The 18,742-nt window shown below is 32.0% G+C and overlaps 2 protein-coding genes across 6 annotated transcripts in view; one reads left to right on the forward strand and one right to left on the reverse strand.

The window, feature by feature from the left end:
- The first annotated feature begins 1,506 nt into the window (after nt 1-1,506).
- On the forward strand, nt 1,507-16,709 carry LOC119832072 (farnesyl pyrophosphate synthase). 5 transcript variants are annotated; one of them, XM_038355673.1, is made up of 7 exons: nt 8,565-8,630; nt 8,714-8,867; nt 10,289-10,454; nt 12,412-12,552; nt 13,227-13,430; nt 14,237-14,476; nt 14,663-16,709. In XM_038355673.1, exons 2-7 carry the CDS (start codon nt 8,794-8,796, stop codon nt 15,002-15,004), a joined length of 1,167 nt encoding a protein of 388 aa, XP_038211601.1. In that variant the 5' UTR covers nt 8,565-8,630; nt 8,714-8,793; the 3' UTR covers nt 15,005-16,709. The 5 variants fall into 5 exon arrangements, with proteins under 5 accessions (XP_038211603.1, XP_038211598.1, XP_038211601.1 ...); XM_038355675.1 differs by lacking the exons at nt 8,565-8,630; nt 8,714-8,867; nt 10,289-10,454; nt 12,412-12,552 and adding exons at nt 1,507-1,887; nt 2,508-2,676; nt 4,081-4,221; XM_038355670.1 differs by lacking the exons at nt 8,565-8,630; nt 8,714-8,867; nt 10,289-10,454; ... (2 more) ...; nt 14,237-14,476; nt 14,663-16,709 and adding exons at nt 1,515-1,887; nt 2,508-2,676; nt 4,081-4,221; ... (1 more) ...; nt 5,240-5,479; nt 6,121-6,662.
- A 430-nt stretch (nt 16,710-17,139) lies between these two features.
- Nucleotides 17,140-18,742, reverse strand: part of LOC119832073 — a 13,482-nt gene continuing 11,879 nt past the window's right edge. Inside the window, exons 21-22 of the mRNA XM_038355676.1 lie at nt 18,027-18,164; nt 17,140-17,432 (exon numbers count right to left, since the gene is read on the reverse strand). Of these exons, the coding sequence (XP_038211604.1) occupies nt 17,249-17,432; nt 18,027-18,164 (322 nt within the window). The 3' untranslated portion in view covers nt 17,140-17,248. The remainder of the gene's footprint in view (nt 17,433-18,026; nt 18,165-18,742) is intronic.

Below are 18,742 nucleotides of genomic sequence, written 5' to 3' on the forward strand. Positions count from 1 at the left end.
ATAATTAAAATCGATACGAATTACTTTGATCTATTTCATCAGATACGACTTAATTCCCGTAAATTATAGACAAAAAGTAACAAATAATTGAGTATTCCATTGATAAACATTATATTTTCAACCGACTTAAAAAAAAGAAGAGGTTATCAACTTGACTGTTTTTTAGAGTTTGTTACCTGATAACTATTTACTGGGTGAACGGTTTTTTTTTGTTTTCATTTGAAATCTGTTGCCTGTCACATGGTCTAGTCTAGTTCCAACAATAAGGCGGGTAAGATTTTTTTGAAAAATAATAGTCATCTATTTTTTTTTTCGGCACTAAGTCCTTCTTACACAAAATTAAAAAAGAAACCATTATGCAGCTTATTTATTGTAACAATAATATATTATAATAGTTTAAAAAAACTAAAAAACACGCTTTTATCATATTTTGCAAATTGAAAAATGGAATAATTTTATCAAATTAGTGTATTGTCATCGGTCCGGTGTATTCGGTGTATTGTCAAGTGGGTCAAAATCGCGCCCAAAGTAGTTACAAACAAACATACAGGTGAAGCTAATAAAAAGCGTGTAAAAATGAGTGAACATACACCATGCGGGATTATAACTGTATCTACCCAATCACCTTATTGGTGGTACAATTAATATCAGAATTAAGCCGCTTCACTTTAAAATAAATTTAAGTGTACTATTTACATCACTATCATTAGTACTTTTACTATTGTTATCTCATCTTGGGTCGTAATGTAACAATATCCACAAACGCATACGTGATCCGTGAACAGATCATCGTTGTATATTTTGGGTCACGATTACCATAGCATTCAAGCGGTGCACGCACAGGCTGGCTGCCATTTTATTCATACTATAGTCGTATATATGTTTCGAGCCGGTTGATGCCTACGTGACGTCGCCCGCGTGGCAAAAGCAGGAGGGGAGCCGGCCGGCCTGTTCGTTGTGTTGGTATCGATAACAGGTATGACACAATGTCGATAATTTTCACGTTATTTTTATTATTTAATGACCATTCATAATCATCATACCTTTATTGGGCATTGAAAAAGACCTCGCAGATTTAAAATGTTCTTGTTAAGAAACATTTAAAGAGAGAGTATTACTTTAAGATAGTCTTACATTGTTTTGTACATTTTCAAACAATATATTATAACTAGCTTTCATAGAAAAACTCGCATAGTTACCGTTCCCGTGGCATTTCCAAGGTAAATCCTATTCTATTTCTTTTCTCAGGTCATCAAGCTATCATTGTACCCAATTTTACCCAAATCGGTCCAGTTGTTGAACTACGAAGAAATAACAGAATGACAAACAGAATTACTTTCGCATTTGTAATATTAGTAGTTTTAATTGGCTAACTGTATTGTTATATTTAATGGGACTAACTTAAGCAACTCTGTATGTATACTATCGATATCGATAACTCAGTTGTAAACACTGCATTCAACCCTATTGTATATTTTGAGTGAACGGCTGGAACTGGCGTGGAGGTAAAACACAACAAAGAATCAGCATTCGATTGACGAGTCAGTCGTTTACTCGATCTCGGACTGATCGGGTGTGTAACGTTTTACCTTGCGATATAAACAAAGTACTTTCCCCTATATTAAGTTCAATACCATCGCGATTTAATCGGGAATAGTTATTTGTATTGTTCTCAAGCGAAATTTCAAAAATGTTCAGCTCAAGGAAGAGTATTGATAAATTACTTCAATTATACAAAAATGAGATTCGCCGGCATATTAGCAAAACAACGAGTGTAACAAACTCTGATGCCATGTCTCCAAGGCTTGATCAAACACCACTCTACGCCCAACAAAATGAAGATGCAGGACTTCCTAACAGATTGCTGAAGTTGCAAAAATATCACAGGTCAGTGAACTCTATTAACCCTACAGTTTGCGTAACTCTAACAATCTGTAACTACTTATCTCACTTACATGCGTGTTTGAAATCAACACCAACCTTCCTATTACGAATAAATATGCTATGATTACAAATATTAACATTTATTGCTTCGTGTTTATTTTTGTTTCGCAACTTCGCTTTGCTGTCTACCAGTATAGTACTTTATTTATTATATCCCAAAATTATTATGTTAACTATAATTTCGCTAGTACCCTCAAATAATAATAATAATTAAATAACTATATCATATCCATCAAATTATTGAAATAAGATATTTTTTAAAGTATACTTTATAACATTTAAAACAGTATTATTCATTTAGGTCATCAGGGGTTAAGTGTTTGGATCATATCACAATAAGCGCCTTATGTAATATTTATCACGATAAGATATTGTATCGACTGGCCTCTTTATTAATTGTAAGGCAAACATGGTTATTGAACTATTGATATAAATAAGTTTTAATATAAGTATTAAACATTTTACTTGTATTAATCTTCACACTAATCAATACTTCAAAAGTTGTGGAACTTGTTTCCTGCTGCGTATATTCTTAATCATTGACTAGAGCTCTGATTCCATAGATACCTGTCAACCCTCACATCTCAGCAAATGCCACTGGCCGCCCGAGGACTGGCTGTCTCCAAAGATCAGTCCCGGGAGTTCATGGCTTGCTTTCCGGACATCGTGAGGGACCTCACTGAATCCGATAAGCATCTTGACGTGCCAGAAGCCAGCAAATGGTTGGCTAAGGTACGTTCTATGTTGCTTTTGTCAGTTTGTGGGCAGAGTCATATAGAACTTAACAGTTATTTTTTCTAATCCATTAGCTTTTTGTCGCACTTGAATTATAAACTTGTATAGGAGATGGAAAACAGGTTATTAGAAATCAAACAGAGGCAGGTCTATTTATAGCTTAGACTTTGGTCGTGGGGCTACGAACATGAGAAGCCTTCAACAAGAAATAAATGTTTATAATGTGTATCAAATAAAACTAATATTGCACGTGTTTCTATTATGGAGCGTCTCGTACTATAACGATATTTTTATATAGAGCCAATAGCTGAGCTATTTCTTTGGAATAAGTAAAAGCATTGATTATAAATTTTACATATTCGTAATATTTATTCTGCTTTTGATCATTTGATTAAATATTTATTCATTAAAAATGAAAATAAAAGCTATAACTTATACACGCTAGTTACTAGTTAGTATTCTGTGCTTATACGCGAAGTGAACATGCCTGTATATATTATTTTATGTTCAATTCGCAAACCTGATGATAAAAAAACATTTTGTTTCAAGAAATAGCTGTTGCAGGGAATCATTGATTAATTATTATTGTTGTTATAGTTTCAATTAAGTAAGTAACGTACGTAAAAAATATCTTAACGATCCAAGATTACTTCAATGGATAGGTCATTAACGAATAAGGTATTGTTTTCCTTGATCCAAAAAATAAATTAGAAATTCAATATCTGTTTTGTAATTAAGTTCGCTATTACTGCATTACGATACGAGAGATAAATTGTTGCAAGTGTTTTTTTAAGTGGTGAAAACTACTTGTGAAATAATTTAGTTGCGTAAATGGGCACATTAAGTTTTGATTGAACAACAATTTAAGTTAAATCAAGTATGAATCTAAAAATAAATAAATGAGCTGTTAATTATAGAAAGAAAGTAATGAGGTAGGTGAATTGGTATTGTTTTACCACAAATATATAAGTATATTATTTCCAAGAAAATATATTTATTGGTATACCTATGTCGTATAAAACCATATTTTTATGGATATTTCAATGCAAATGGTCCTTATTAGTGCTTATCTTTTGGAATAACTTTTCGCCACAAGACGGTCATACCAATCTCGCTATCTATTAGCAGAATTATATTTTTAATATTAGACGAAACACATAATTTTATTTAAGATAATTATTACATACTGTTTACTACTGTTTTGAAGAGACCTTATTTGTGTTATATCTGGTGTTATTACTTTTTGACGTATCACAAACTAAGCTACATAATATATATTGCACTCTTATTTGTGTTTGCAAAATTTAACTTTTCCCTAAATTCAAGGTCTTTCGCGAGATATCGCTGTAAAGCATACTCGATCGTGCTTTGTTCAGATTGTAATTGAAGTTTTTGTTGCAGCTTTTGCAATACAACGTGCCTAACGGAAAGAAAAATCGTGGCCTAGCAACAGTACTCGCTTATAAGATGCTGGAAAAGAGCGAAAATTTGACGCCCGAAAACATACACTTAGCCAATATAATGGGCTGGTGTACAGAAATGGTTAGTATACAAAATACCTACAACGCTATTCCTTTTTTGTTTTCATTACTCACTTTAAAAGACAATAGGCTATGTTTTTTAATGTAGATCCAACTATTGTCACGCAATATTGGCAAGCAAACGCTAAAAATATTCTTCATAAAAACTTGTCATTTATTTATTCGATAACCTTGATTATATAGTTAGCATATAAATGGCGCTAAACAAACTCTTTAACATATACGAAAACAATATCTGATATCATATCCAAATAAAAGTCTATCTAAGTACATATTTAGCGGGTCGACAAATACACACTTTGGTACGAGATAACAAATGATACCTACTCATTATCAAACCATTGGTAACAAGTGCCGTTTAATGAGAATTTCAAACCAAATCCTTATTTTTACATTAGAAAATCCTTTGGAAATACCCCCTTTATCCCTCGCGCGGGTACTGTTTGCAACCTACACGATGTCAAACTTTTTAAATTCCTAGTACAAATTCCTTTTATAAGATAAACAGGAACTTTTATGCTTTCATAAATCACAATTATTGTTTAAAAAGGCATATTATATATAAAGTCATATCAATATTCTCAAATTTGATCAATATTTTAAGACACATTTTTAACCTTATCTAAGGCACTACAAAGATTTAAATATGGTAGGAGTTAGGACCTTATAATTCGAAAATCAACATCATTCATAATTTCAGTTTCACACGCTCCAAATGGTCTCGTCAGATATAATCGAAGGGAGGGAAATGAGGAGAGGAGTGCCCTGTTGGTATCGCCGTCCCGACGTAGGTCTGAGTGGCGTAAACGACACTAGTATGATCCAAGCAGCAATGTACTCAACTTTAAAACGACACTTCTCGTCGAAGTCGTACTACAAGAACGTTCTGGAAATGTTCAATGAGGTATATAAATTAAGAATACTTATCTTATTTGGTACTTAAGACATTTAATGCTACCCAAATTTCAATATGAAAACAGTGTCAAATAATTTGTATAAAATATAATGTTACTTTACAGATGTTGCTGAAATGTTCCATTGGACAATACTTAGTGAAACAGATTTCAAAAACTGATAAACCAGATTTGTCACAATTTACCATGGAAAAATATGAAGCTATTACAAAATACAAGACTTCCTATTACACCTTCCAAATGCCTGTCAGTTTGGCCCTGTTAATGACTGGAGTTGATGATCCAGAAACACACAGACAAGCAAAAACAATTCTTTTAGAAATGGGAGAATTCTTTCAAATTCAAGTAAGTTATGGTCCTATCCTAAAACATGGAAAGTATATTCACTTGTATAATCATTTAGACAAGATTTTAATTATGCAATCATAAATCAAAATACATTATATATAATACAGCATATTTAGCAGTAGCTTTAGGATATTTAAACTAAGTTTAGTAATTTGACAATTCTCTGAGTTGAATTAATACACTTTTCTGTACAATAATCTTCTAGCATAAGTTTGTATTTTTATTTTATCCTACTAATATTATAAAATTTGTAAGTATGGATGGATGTATGTATGTATGGATGTTTGTTACTCTTTCATGCAAAAACTACTGAACCAATTGCAATGAAATTTCGTACATGGATAGCTGGACAACTGGAGTAACACATAACCAATTTTATCCCGATATTTCTACAGGATACAGACTTACAAATTTATACAGCTATTAGTGAAAGAATTAGGGCCTTACTAGAGTATTGGATTTCCATACTAAAGTTATATTAATTACTTGGTTAAATATATTATTTTAAGAATAGGTTTTTCTTTAGAACTGAAGGAAACTTGAAACCATTGATGATTAAATGTAGGAAATGCAATAAAAACTTCAGGATAGTTTAAAAGCTTTGCGTTTTAACAAGCTATCATTATTTTAATTTCCAGGATGATTTCCTTGACTGTTTTGGAGATCCAGCTGTGATGGGCCGACAGGGTACTGATATTCAGGAAGGGAAATGCACTTGGCTTGCTGTTGTAGCTCTACAAAGAGCAACACCAGAACAAAGAGAGCTAATGGAGAATCACTATGCAAGCTCCAACCCAGAAGATGTGAATAAAATTAAAGACTTATATGAGGAGTTAGAATTACCTCACACATATTCTGTCTATGAAGAAGCTACATATGATCTCATCAGAACACAAATCCAACAAGTTACTAGAGGCCTACCACATGATTTATTCTTCAAAATTCTTGATAATATCTTTAGACAGCGTGCTTAATTATTAATATTAAAAAGCTATGTGATGTTAATTGTTAATAAACCTAGTTTTAAGTATGTAGGACTGAAAAAGGATTATAAGAAGGTTATATTATTGTTTTAGAAAGTTACAAAATAACATAGTACCTAAGCACTGTATTGAGTATGTGATAAGACTTTAATAATTAGCGTAATGTGCACAAAATAAATGGAAGTGTTAATGGAAAATGATATTTTATTTCACATCATACCAAGAAATTGGTATCAGAATTAGGCTTTTAGATTCATTGAAATTATTAACAAAATCAAAACTGTGAGTAGAAATTCGTTTTTAGTTACTTTGTTCCTTCCATCTATCTGGTATGTAACAATTTAGTTTCAAAATGTTATATAATGTACCAACTAGCATATATTTTGTTGGGTCTCAGATAGAATAGGTACATAAATAATAATTAAAATTACTTTACCGTGTGAGTACATGCCTGCCACCGTGGTCTGTGTGAATTGGGAATAAATTTTTTGATTCTCCCGCTTAAAGTTGATATTGGCGCTTTGTCTCTATCAGTGCCAAAGAGAAGGAAGAGAAGAATTAAATATCTAATCCAAATATGTTTCTATGTGGAAATTGTGACCGAGGTCTGCGATGTGAGAATCGTGAGAAGTGAGATAGGTCACATGAGAAGTTGAGACTAGAGAAATGAGAATAAATAGGTTAAAGCATATACTAAGCAGTGGTGGCTCAGTGGTGAGAACCTCGGACTTCAAAATCGATAAGTCGGGGTTCGAGACCGGGCGAGCGTGCAGGAAATAAATTGATTTTTCAATTTATCTGCGCATGTGGGTAACATCACCACTGCTTAAACGGTGAAGGAAAACATCGTGAGGAAACCGGCATGTCCGAGAATTAAAAAGTTCGACGACATGTGACATCTGCCAACCCGCACTTGGCCAGCGTGGTGGATTATGGCCTGAACCCTCATAGGAGGCCTGTGTCCCAGCAGTGGGAACATATATGGGCTGATGATGATGATGATGATGATATACTAAACTAAAAAATAGCGCGAATAACTTGTTGATAAAAACAATAATCTGACGTTTTGCGTCGGATGTCAGTATTTTAAAGCACAAAAATCCATAAGAGTACCCTGTACACAAAATAGAAATGAACGAAAATTTTGCTTTTAATTTATTTAAAAATGCATGTAAAAATGTTACAAAACATTCTAAAAGAAACGAACTATACACACATTAATCATAAAATATTACACAAAAAGTTATACGTAATTCATTAATTGAAATCGAAATAGAATTGTAATGGAGGAAATTATACACAAAAAAGGAAAGTACATTAGATACGCGTTTTTTGTAGTAGTAACAGTTCGCTATTTTATTATATTGTTAATCTAAACCATTCTCAAGTCTACCCATATTTTTATTTAAAATTGGTGCCACACTTGGAGGAGTTAATAACCACTATTCTTACAAATACTTCGATTCATCTAGAAACGTACTGCCAACGTTTTTTCAATTGGAGTAGATATGTAATGCTTTTGATAACTTAAAAAAATGTCCTTATTTTATTTATTGCTTTAATTATTTATAACATTCGATTTGAGCCCTAGGGGATAGCTACGATTAAGCCAGCGATGAACAAGATTATTCATTTTCATCTTGCCAGCATATGCATATTCTATGGCGCCACAGTCCACACCATATGATAACTCATTTGAAACGTAACATAAAAATTTGTTTATATAATTAAGGTACATAAATATTATCGTATTGATACCGTTAACATTCTTATGCAAAATATCTAAATCTATTTATAATTTTCATATGACTTCCTTTAATTACCTATGCTTCATTTTTACATATTCAAGCGTCATGTATATATTGTCATTGCGTTTGTTAACGTTTTGTAAAATTACTTTAAAAATTGTTCAATGTTACTGTTATATCCATAAGTTCAAAATATAAATTAAAGTTCAACAATAAATTTGACCTATTGGAAATGAAAACATAAACACAACACATTTTTAGCCTGCGCGAGTGCTCGGTCTATGTACGAAAGTAGTCAAATCAGTATGTCATGTTGGGTGACATTAGTCTATCAATTGTCAGCTATTGACATGTAGGTCGTAGTCCGTAGTGTCACTTCAGTGTTGATTTTGACGAAAGTCTGTTCTGTTAGTTTGCGTAGGTCTAAATTTATTTATCCTTCTGTATAGTTATTTTTAATTATTAAAATCAATTTTAATCGAATTCCTACCGTTTTATAGAAACACAAGGAAGATCTAAATACCCGAAGATAGTAGAATTTATTAGTGAAAGTTGTTGGCGCGCAGCATAAATTAAAAAAATGAATTCATGTGCTAAATTTGGTAGATTTTTTAATGGTGCCACCTCTACATTGTTGAAAAGAAACTTAAAAAGGTATGATTAATTGTTTCTATGCATTATCTACAAACATAACTTTGATTTCTTCATTAAAATATTAATGAAACATGCTGTATAACATACATTACATAAAAATATGTAAACAATTTGATTAAAGTTAATTTAATATTTTCTTAAGTAAAACATGATAAACTGATACTGTGACTGTTCCTATGAACCTCGTAAGGAGTTTGTCACTTGTTTATTCAAGACTTGTTTATTTTAATCACCTGAGGTAATTAATCTTCTGATGATTAAAATAAAGAAGATTGTATTGTGTGATACAATTATCATACAATACAATCTTCTGTTAATTAAAGTAAAAATAATTTTGCCTAAAACATTTCTTATATCTCTATTGAAAAGTGTTGCTTTTCTGCTAGGGAAATAATTATTATAAGTGATTATACTCCACAAATAATCCAATAATGTTATAAAAAATTTATAGTTTCAAATTTAATACTTTTTATAAAAATTGAGGAGTTAAAGCTTTTACTATGTTTATCGCCTATACATAAAAATAGATCTAGACTCTTAATATGACTGATTTTGTATCAACATTACCCCAATGTTTTACTTCTGCTTGACAATGATATAGATGTAAATGACTTTTTTTACTCAGTGAAAATGCAGCCATATGTAGAGTAATTGTGAAGTGGAGCACTCACTCCACAAAACAAACAACAAAAACAAACAACTCCGTCTGTTGTCAGTAAAAAAATCCGATAGTGAAAACTTCAGTAGTTTGCTATTATATTTAAATTAATTAAATATAAATTTCACCAATGAAAATTTGACTTGATTGTTCATGAATCAGATATCCTTCCTACTAATATTATAAATGTGAAAGTTTGTAAGGATATGTGTGTGTTTGTTGCTCTTTCACGAAAAAACGACTGAACCGGTACATAGACAGCTGGATAACTGGAATAACACATAGGCAACTTTTTATCCTGATATACCTACGGGACATGGAATTAGGCGGGTGAAACCGTGGGGCACAGCTAGTAGTTCATATTTTGTTATTCAAATCATTGGAATATACAACATTATAATAACAATAACCGAGTTAGAGAATAGATTGTATTAACATATTTTATAAAACATCCTTTGTGTCTTGATCAGATTACATTGGTGCATCTAAATATAAGATTTCCTCGAGTTGTTTGCTATTTAAGTAATGATTGTGTACTTATTCACTTCAAATACGTAGACGTTGTAACAATGAGAGTATTTAAAGGCTTTTCTAATATACTGAAATATAATGTACATGGTATCGTAAAGATAAGGTAAAGAAACTGATATTTAATTGCTTTATTTACTAAAAACCTGAATATGGCAAACATTTTTTCGAAATATTTTCTTTTGTGACCATCTGAATTGTGATGATGACTGTATTTCATTGATCCATCCATCAGGTTTCAACATTCACCAACATATTATAGAATGAGTACAAGTGCATCAATATCAGAATATAAAAGGGAGATGGAGACATTTCAAGACGTATATCCAACAGTTATTGAAGCTGTTAGCAAAAATTATGGTCTTGTACAAAATCCTGAAGTTACGACATGGTTGAAACGGGTAAGGGTATTTTTTAATTTTACTATATTATAACAGAATAAACTTTAGTTTCTACGATCATGTCATAAACAATATATTTAATTCTTTTTCTTTACTCTGTGAGAAAAACAAATCCAGGTGATATCACTGGTTTTTTTTTTTAAAAAGGATCAGACGTGCGTATTCCTGTGCATCATCATCATGTACATATCTTGGTTTTATACAAAAAAAATGTTGTTAGTTTAAGCTATTGCTATTTCATATTTTTAAAGAAAAAACAAAATACTTAAAGTTAAAAACCATTTGTAAATGCTTTTAAACTCTAAAGTATTTACAAAGAATTGAGGACGATTGAGCTAAAGTAGACCGTTTATAAATCAGGCTCGATATTTTGTGTAACATATTGCCTAGTACTTTATGCCGCTTCTCATAACATAGAAGAGTCATTAGAAATTGTTTTAGAATATGTATATATGTATTTTATTTTCTGATTACGTGAGAGCTATTCGTTTAAAGAATATGGTTGTAACCTGATTAAACAATCTCACTTTCACATTTATAATATTACTGAGGATGAATGAAAGGTTCGACGACAAGTGACATCTGCCAACCCGCATTTGGCCATTGTGTTAGATTATGGCACACAAAAAAGATCTGTTTGAAAATGTATCCCTGCAGTAGGAACAATTTGAATAGGCTGATGAAGATAATGCTGAAGAATTAGTTTAAAATTATTAGTAAGCATAAGGAATAACAGATATCATCAACCTTTTTATTGTCCATTTATTGTTGTTTGTCTGCTCTCCGTTCTTGTCCGAGGCTTCCAGACCTCTAAATTAGGCATTGCATGAATATATATCTTCAACATGATATAATGAATGTTCTTCGGAAATTTAGAAAAGTAATTTTTATGCTAGTCGCATTTTAACTTGAAAATTTTAACCGACGTTTCCAAAACGCAGGTGATTCTCAATTCGACTGTTTTTTTTTTGCGTTAGATTAATTATCTATATGACAAGAAATTAGAAGGAGTAATTAGTTGAAGAAGGCCATGGGGTTAATACCAGAAGGGATTCATCTACGGGATACTCTTATGCGCACTCGAATACTTATACTAATTACTTTCCCAAGCAATATGGAAGGTATCTTATACACCTAGAAACTTTTATAGTTTATTATTCTTACGCAAATCAAATTGCATGACAAAGTGTAATCTTAACCGTTTAAGGTATCATGATCTTTGTTTATACGACAATAATATATTTTTTTACATTACATAACAAATGGGTCGTGCGCATACATTAAAAATCCATATAAATGTTAATAAAGGGTCTTCTTGAATAAGACTGCCTAATGATACTATTTTTAAATTCTTAAAGCTTTACTCCATTAATAATCAAAAGCAAAAGTGATTCAATCATACATGACTAAAACCTGCCTATGCTGGGACTTTTATTGTAATATCAATGAATTGAACTAGCTGCATTGTATCATCCACTATTCACAAACAAACGGGCTAAAAGCTGACGGTCAGACCTTATAGTCGTTTTTAACAGACCATTAATTAGGAGTCGGATTCGCGACGCCAAGGATTCTGTACAGAAAAACAATTCGGATTCTACGGATAACAGGATAAACAGTTTTAAAGCGGGACAATTACATCCACATTATGACATATGGTCACATTGGCTACGCCCTGAACCCGTACTCTTTTTGACCGGTTTATCTTTTACTAGCGGTCCGCCCCGGCGTCACCCGTAGTACATACATAGCCTAAAGCCTTCGTCAATAAATGGGCAATCTAACACTGAAAGAATTTTTCAATTCAGACCAGTAGTGCCTAAGATTAGTGCATTCAAACAAACAAACTCTTCTGCTTTATAATATTAATATAGATAATCATGATGGTATCTGGTACTATCATACAATGCATCACTTCTTGTGTTATACCATTTGTTATGTTAAATTACTTTTTCAGGTCTTAGAGTATAATTTACGCGGGGGCAAAAAGGCACGAGGCTTATCAACGATATTTGCATATGAAACGTTGGAACGACCTGAAAATATAACTGAGGAGTCCTTGAGGTTAATAAGAATACTTGGATGGTGTGTTGAAATGGTAAGCTTTGATTTTATCCGATTAACCAAAGAGAGTAATGTTTTCGAATTTAGATATTTATTTATTATTAAACTGCGGCTTGGTCCAAAGTAGCCTAAATCACTCTCTAGCCTTACTACTATATCTTGAGATCATAATTACTCCACGAAATTAAAAACACACTTTTCCATTTATATATAATATTAGTATCTAGGGATCTTGCAGTCTCAATTCAACAAGAATTATCTTTATTTGTGTAGTGTTTACACATGCCAAGGTCAATCAGTTCTATTGTAAGCAAACATTGGAAACTTGATATCTAACTTAAGTACCTAGCTACAATCTATACTATTTATTATTCTCCCTATAACTGGTTACCTCGCTCTATTGCGTAATCTTACTAATACAAATAATAGTTTATATGCGAAAGTTTGTAAGGATGGATGGGATGTATGAATGTGAGGATGTATGTTACTTTTTCACGCGAAAACCCCTGAACGGATTTTGATGGTGCTACTGTTGTATGATGTAGTTTATGTACCAGAACGATAAAATTAAACATATTAAAGTTTCTGCTAATTTTCCAACTTCTATAAGATGGGAAGGGATGGGATGGGAATGGGAATTAATTTATAAAAGAAGGAGTAAAGTTCTCAATGAATCTTTATTGCTCTCTAAAAATCCTGGTTTTTCAGCTGCAAGCGTATTTCTTGATAATGGACGATATAATGGATAGCTCGTCAACGCGCAGGGGCTACCCGTGCTGGTATAGATTGCCGGATGTCGGTATGGGCGCCGTTAACGACTGCAATCTGGTGCAGTCCGCTATGTACGAGATACTTAAGGTCTACTGTGGCAAGCTACCCACCTATAAGGATATCGTGCATTTGTTTAACGAGGTGAGCATAAAAATTGTGTCTAGAATAAATTGTCCTAACAACATTTCTTTTTATCCTGTCATTTCTTGATAGCTTACATAGGTGATTATTTCAGAATGTCATGTCGTGATGTATAAATCGATGATAAAGCATTTTATTGACTTGCATTTATTATACAAATAATAGATGATTAAATTTTTATGTTGCTATTGTAATGTTATGGTTTAAAGACAAATCATTATTCAAGCAAATTATTATATGGTTGGAATTAACCAAGCACATATATTTTTGCTCTAGTTTAAAAGCAAGCTCAGATCGAATCAGAAAATCAGAAGCATCAGATTTAGCCCTATCATACATTTCTTAGTATACATAATAAAAAGACAGATCAAAAACAGACAGTTGAATCAGCTGTCTTATATCATTCACACATTTTTTTAGGGTTCCGTGCCGAAAGAGTAGAAACAAAACAAAACAATAAATAAACATTTGTCTGTCTGTCTATGTATCTTGCTACCATTTGCCTGTCACCAGACTATTTCTTGGCTCTATAAAAATAACAGCAAATAATAAAAAACAAATTGGATTGATAACCATTTTTTTCAGTTGCTCTTTATATTTACTTGTTTTTCTGTACAGAATCCTTGGCGTCGCGAATCCGACTCCTAATTAATGGTCTGTTAAAAACGACTATAAGGTCTGACCGTCAGCTTTTAGCCCGTTTGTTTGTGAATAGTGGATGATACGATGCAGCTAGTTCAATTCATTGATATTACAATAAAAGTCCCAGCATAGGCAGGTTTTAGTCATGTATGATTTAATTTCAGACTCTATTCAACACGGCCATCGGCCAACACCTGGACTTCACAATGGGCAACAGAACCAAATCTGACTACAGTCTATTCACACGAGAACGGTATGCCGCGATCGTCAAATATAAAACAGCATACTACACATTCAAGTTACCCGTTTTCTTGGGAATGCTATTGATGAATAACATGACCCAAGACACCTTCGACAGAGCCGAAAAAATTTGCCTGGATCTGGGGCATCTGTTTCAAATGCAAGTGAGTATTACTTTTGCTATAAAACTAATAAATATTCAAGATGCAGACAGAAGTTTATATTTTGATATAAAACGTGTCAACAAATGAAGTCAATAAATATTTGACTTTTAGATATACAGCGATGCGTAAGAAATATTAAAAAAAATAAAAGACTTTTCTAAAAAATTACATGCTTTTTACCCTTAGGACGATTTCCTGGACTGCTACAGCCCCGAGCACATATTAGGTAAGAAAGGGACGGACATACAAGAGGGCAAATGTTCCTGGTTGGCCGTGGAAGCGCTGCAGCGCTTGACGGCCGCGCAGAGGAAAGTTTTTACAACGTGCTACGGCAGCCACGAGCCGGCGCACATCGAGCGCATAAAGCGGCTTTACGAGGAACTCGAGTTGCCACAACACTACAGAGCCGAGGAACGGCAAAGATACGACGCCATTTTGAAAATGACGCAACAGCTACCGGCCGACTCGGGCGCCATGCCCGAATTATTTTTGAAACTGTTAGCCATGCTGAACGAAAGAAAGAAATAATGTTTTTTTTTATGACGAAGAATATAATCGATAGAAACTATTTTGTAATTTGTGTCTATGTTATGCGAAATCTGTCTATTTTCTGTCCTTGATTAGATTACAAGTTTACAAAACATTCATATTATACAAAACTATTGGTGTCTTTTTTTGTGTACGAATCTGGAAACTGGAAAGACTGGTTATCAATGTTTTTATATTTTTTTACAACATGGTGAAAGCTGAAAAAGTCTTTCAAATACAGTTATTATAGTAGAGCGTGTGTTTAATTTTTAGCATATAATATAATGGAAATGTTTATTATATCATATTTTGTTATAGTCACGATACACTTGTTAATTTAAAATTGAAACAGTACGAACTGAGGAGAGTATGCGAATCCGCCCTATCCATAATTTTAATAAAAAAGTACATTATTGAATTATATAATTAAACATATTTTTTTAATGTAACTATCTTTTTCTTTGTGAACTTTTGGATTCGACAAATAAGTGGAAAAAAATATGCTAGTCTGTCACATAACTTCTAAACATTATGTTATCGATTAATTGGGCATTTATTAGGCAACGTTTATAATATAGATGGTAATTTACACTGTTGTTTATTTAAAAAATATATATGATTAACGGCATGTTTTGTAAATAAGTTTATATAGCAGAATTTTAACCATTGACCTGTATCTTTGACCTATGGAAAGATTAATTTTAGTTACGGTAAACACGTGAATGGATAAATAAGAATTAGTCATATGAGAGGCATATTAGTATTTTTTTTATATAGAAAATCGCCATGTGTTATTTGTTTTTTTTACCCTGATTTACATTTGACAAACAGAGTTATGCTGTGAAAAGTTGTAATTTGTTTTCGGAAAATATTAAATTAAAAAAGATTAGATTGTTTATATATTTGTGGGTATTTCTAAAATATTTATTAAATGTAGAAAATTCATTCTTTTATCTGTATGTCTCACAAATCATTCAAAGTTCAATGTTTTTTAGCGTTGAGAGTTATTAGTAAATTAATAATTGAGTACTAAACTGATTAGATTAATCTCGGTCCGAAATTTTCTCGTGCAGTATCTAAACAAAAATTACCGTTATTTTTACAAAATTCAAAAACTATCGAATTCTTTATGAGAATTGAATTTTTATTTTTATAATTGAATAACATATAGTTACACGTAAGTAAAAGACAGTTATGGTTGTTTTTGGACGTTAGCTTGAGAAGAGATATTAAGATTTAAGATCTCGTATAAGATTGCATTCTCTACTAAGGTGCTAAGGTTAAGAGGCAATAAATATATATTTATATTCGTAGAATTATTTTTGTATGACGGACTAACGTTTTTAAAGACCTAATAAAATTTTGTACACTTTGGACATCCTTTTTGGTTAGTGTATAGATGTGTTATAATTGTATTATTGTCTTATTATGTATTCAGTATGTTATTGTGTACTTTTTGAAGCTTGAAAACGGGTTTATGTTTGTAATATCTATCTAATTGTAATTTATATTTAAACATTAAAATTATAAAGAAAATAGGTATCAACATTTCGTATGAGTGAATCGAATCTGTAAGTTTGGGTTTGAAGGGTTTTGTGTTTTATTTAATTAATTGAAGTCAAACATATTTGTAATGTACTTTTGTACTGAATAAGGTTATGTTATGTTAATATAATAATATGTTTAATAAAATTTTCACTTTGATTGCATTTGTTTCTTTATGCCGTTACTTGAAATAAATAGGGTGGCAACTATGTATATAAATAAAATTTTGCTTTGCTTTCGGTTTGCATGTGGATTTTTGGTTCGTACGTTTTGATTTATAAACGTTTTTAAATCTATGTATTTTAATAAAATATTCTCATTTAAGTTGCACCACTTACAATTCAAGAACGCCTGAACGGATTTTAATAATTTTTGTATTGTTTCATATTCTCTTGAATAAGGATAGTATTAAATTTGAAAAACTTATAAAAAATGTTTTCCTAGGTAGAGTCGGTGCGAGCAGTCAATTAAGGTTCAAATTTCGGATATTACGATAGGCAATAAAATAATGTACAATGTTATTAAATATTTATTAGTAAGTACTGACTTATAATTTTAACATTTAATTAATAATTAATTATTAATCGAATAATTGCGTACAAAAATGTTTGTTGTTGACATTTTCAAAATTACTGAGCGTCACGATTGGGCAGTTTAGTTACGAAAAAAATGCAATATTTAGATAGTTAATTTCTTATTTTATGCGTGATGTTCGCGTCGATCGGGTTTTAAATCCAATGAATGCAGCGATCTCAGGGACCTGGATCTTTCGAAGAGCGAGGGGTCAGTGTAAATTGGTTCACTTCCGTCGTCGAATGCGTTCGCCAAGCGTCCAGATGATCCCGCCTCTTCGCCCACATCAGAGAAATTTCTACCTAGACCGCTGTAATCAAAATTATTAGTAAAATTATAGTTCGATTTCACACTCGTTGATCAAGCTACAATTTGTCTATAAATAGAAACCGTTATCATCACTGTCATACATGTGCATAAACCTGATACATATATAGCTATTCGTATATAATTTCTGTTTTTCATGTCACTCTCTCTTTACTCTCTTCCTTAGCTCCCTATCCATTCATACCATCAAACCCACTCCCACCATTCTAATGAAAAAAATGTTCGGGTTCAGATCCAAACTATAAACTCTAGGTACAATGGGAGATTAAAACTATTCATATTCACTGACAACTATATATAAATTATAAGTAGATTAAATTACCGACCTCACGTACGTCATTTCAGTGTACTTTAATACAGCAAAATCAAAACATTTAATGTAAATAAAAGTTTATCATATCAAGGTATCTGTAGATTTGACCCTAAAATTATTAACGGACACACCACAAATTTAAAAACAATGCAATATAATGGAATTGTAAATTTTTTTGCTTTACCTACAATCAATTCTATGGCCCTTCTAGATGTATAAAAGGACTAAAACATACGTAAGTTTATAAGTAAATGAGCTTATTACCTCAAAGAAAACGGTTTATGTAGATGTGAAGCGGAGAACAGCGATGGTCTGGTGGGTCTCGGCCCGGGCGCGGCCGGTCGTAGCGTTGGCACAGGACTCGACGCTTGGATGTTTTTGCGCAACACACGCCAGTAACGTCTAGAATATAAAGAAAATTACTGACAAGCTATGACAATCTGAAGGCGTTGAGCTTTTTGTTAAAATTTATTTTATATATTTCTTCATCAGTGGAGTCATTTGAAAAGTTGCTGACGTTATTGTTGATGGTATGACTGCATTAATTTTAAAATGACAATTTTATTATCAAAGGTAAATTGATTATTGTACAGCCGTAATTACGACATGACTGAAAATAAACTGTCTGTAGAAATTTTCATGAAAGATGCGCCCTACACATTTTTTCTTATATAAGTAATTCGTTTTTATTTACCTACACATTTATATTTAAGAAATGATATAGAATATGTATAAAATATATTACTCTATATTATAGAGTATAAGCATATGAAAGAATAGCGAATTTAGCGAGTGATAGCGAATCTTCACAAAGTTTAATATATGGAGTACTTTGCCAATTGATTATAAACGGAAATAATCAATTGTGGTACGCAGTAAGAGGGGTTCTGTGTGAGCAATTGCCGTGAGCAATATACATATATAAAAGTCGTTCTTTAAAGTTCGATGACTAAATCAGGCCTGTTGTCATAAAAGGAAAA

Source organism: Zerene cesonia, chromosome 14 (genome assembly GCF_012273895.1).
Source record: "Zerene cesonia ecotype Mississippi chromosome 14, Zerene_cesonia_1.1, whole genome shotgun sequence".
NCBI lineage: Eukaryota > Metazoa > Arthropoda > Insecta > Lepidoptera > Pieridae > Zerene > Zerene cesonia.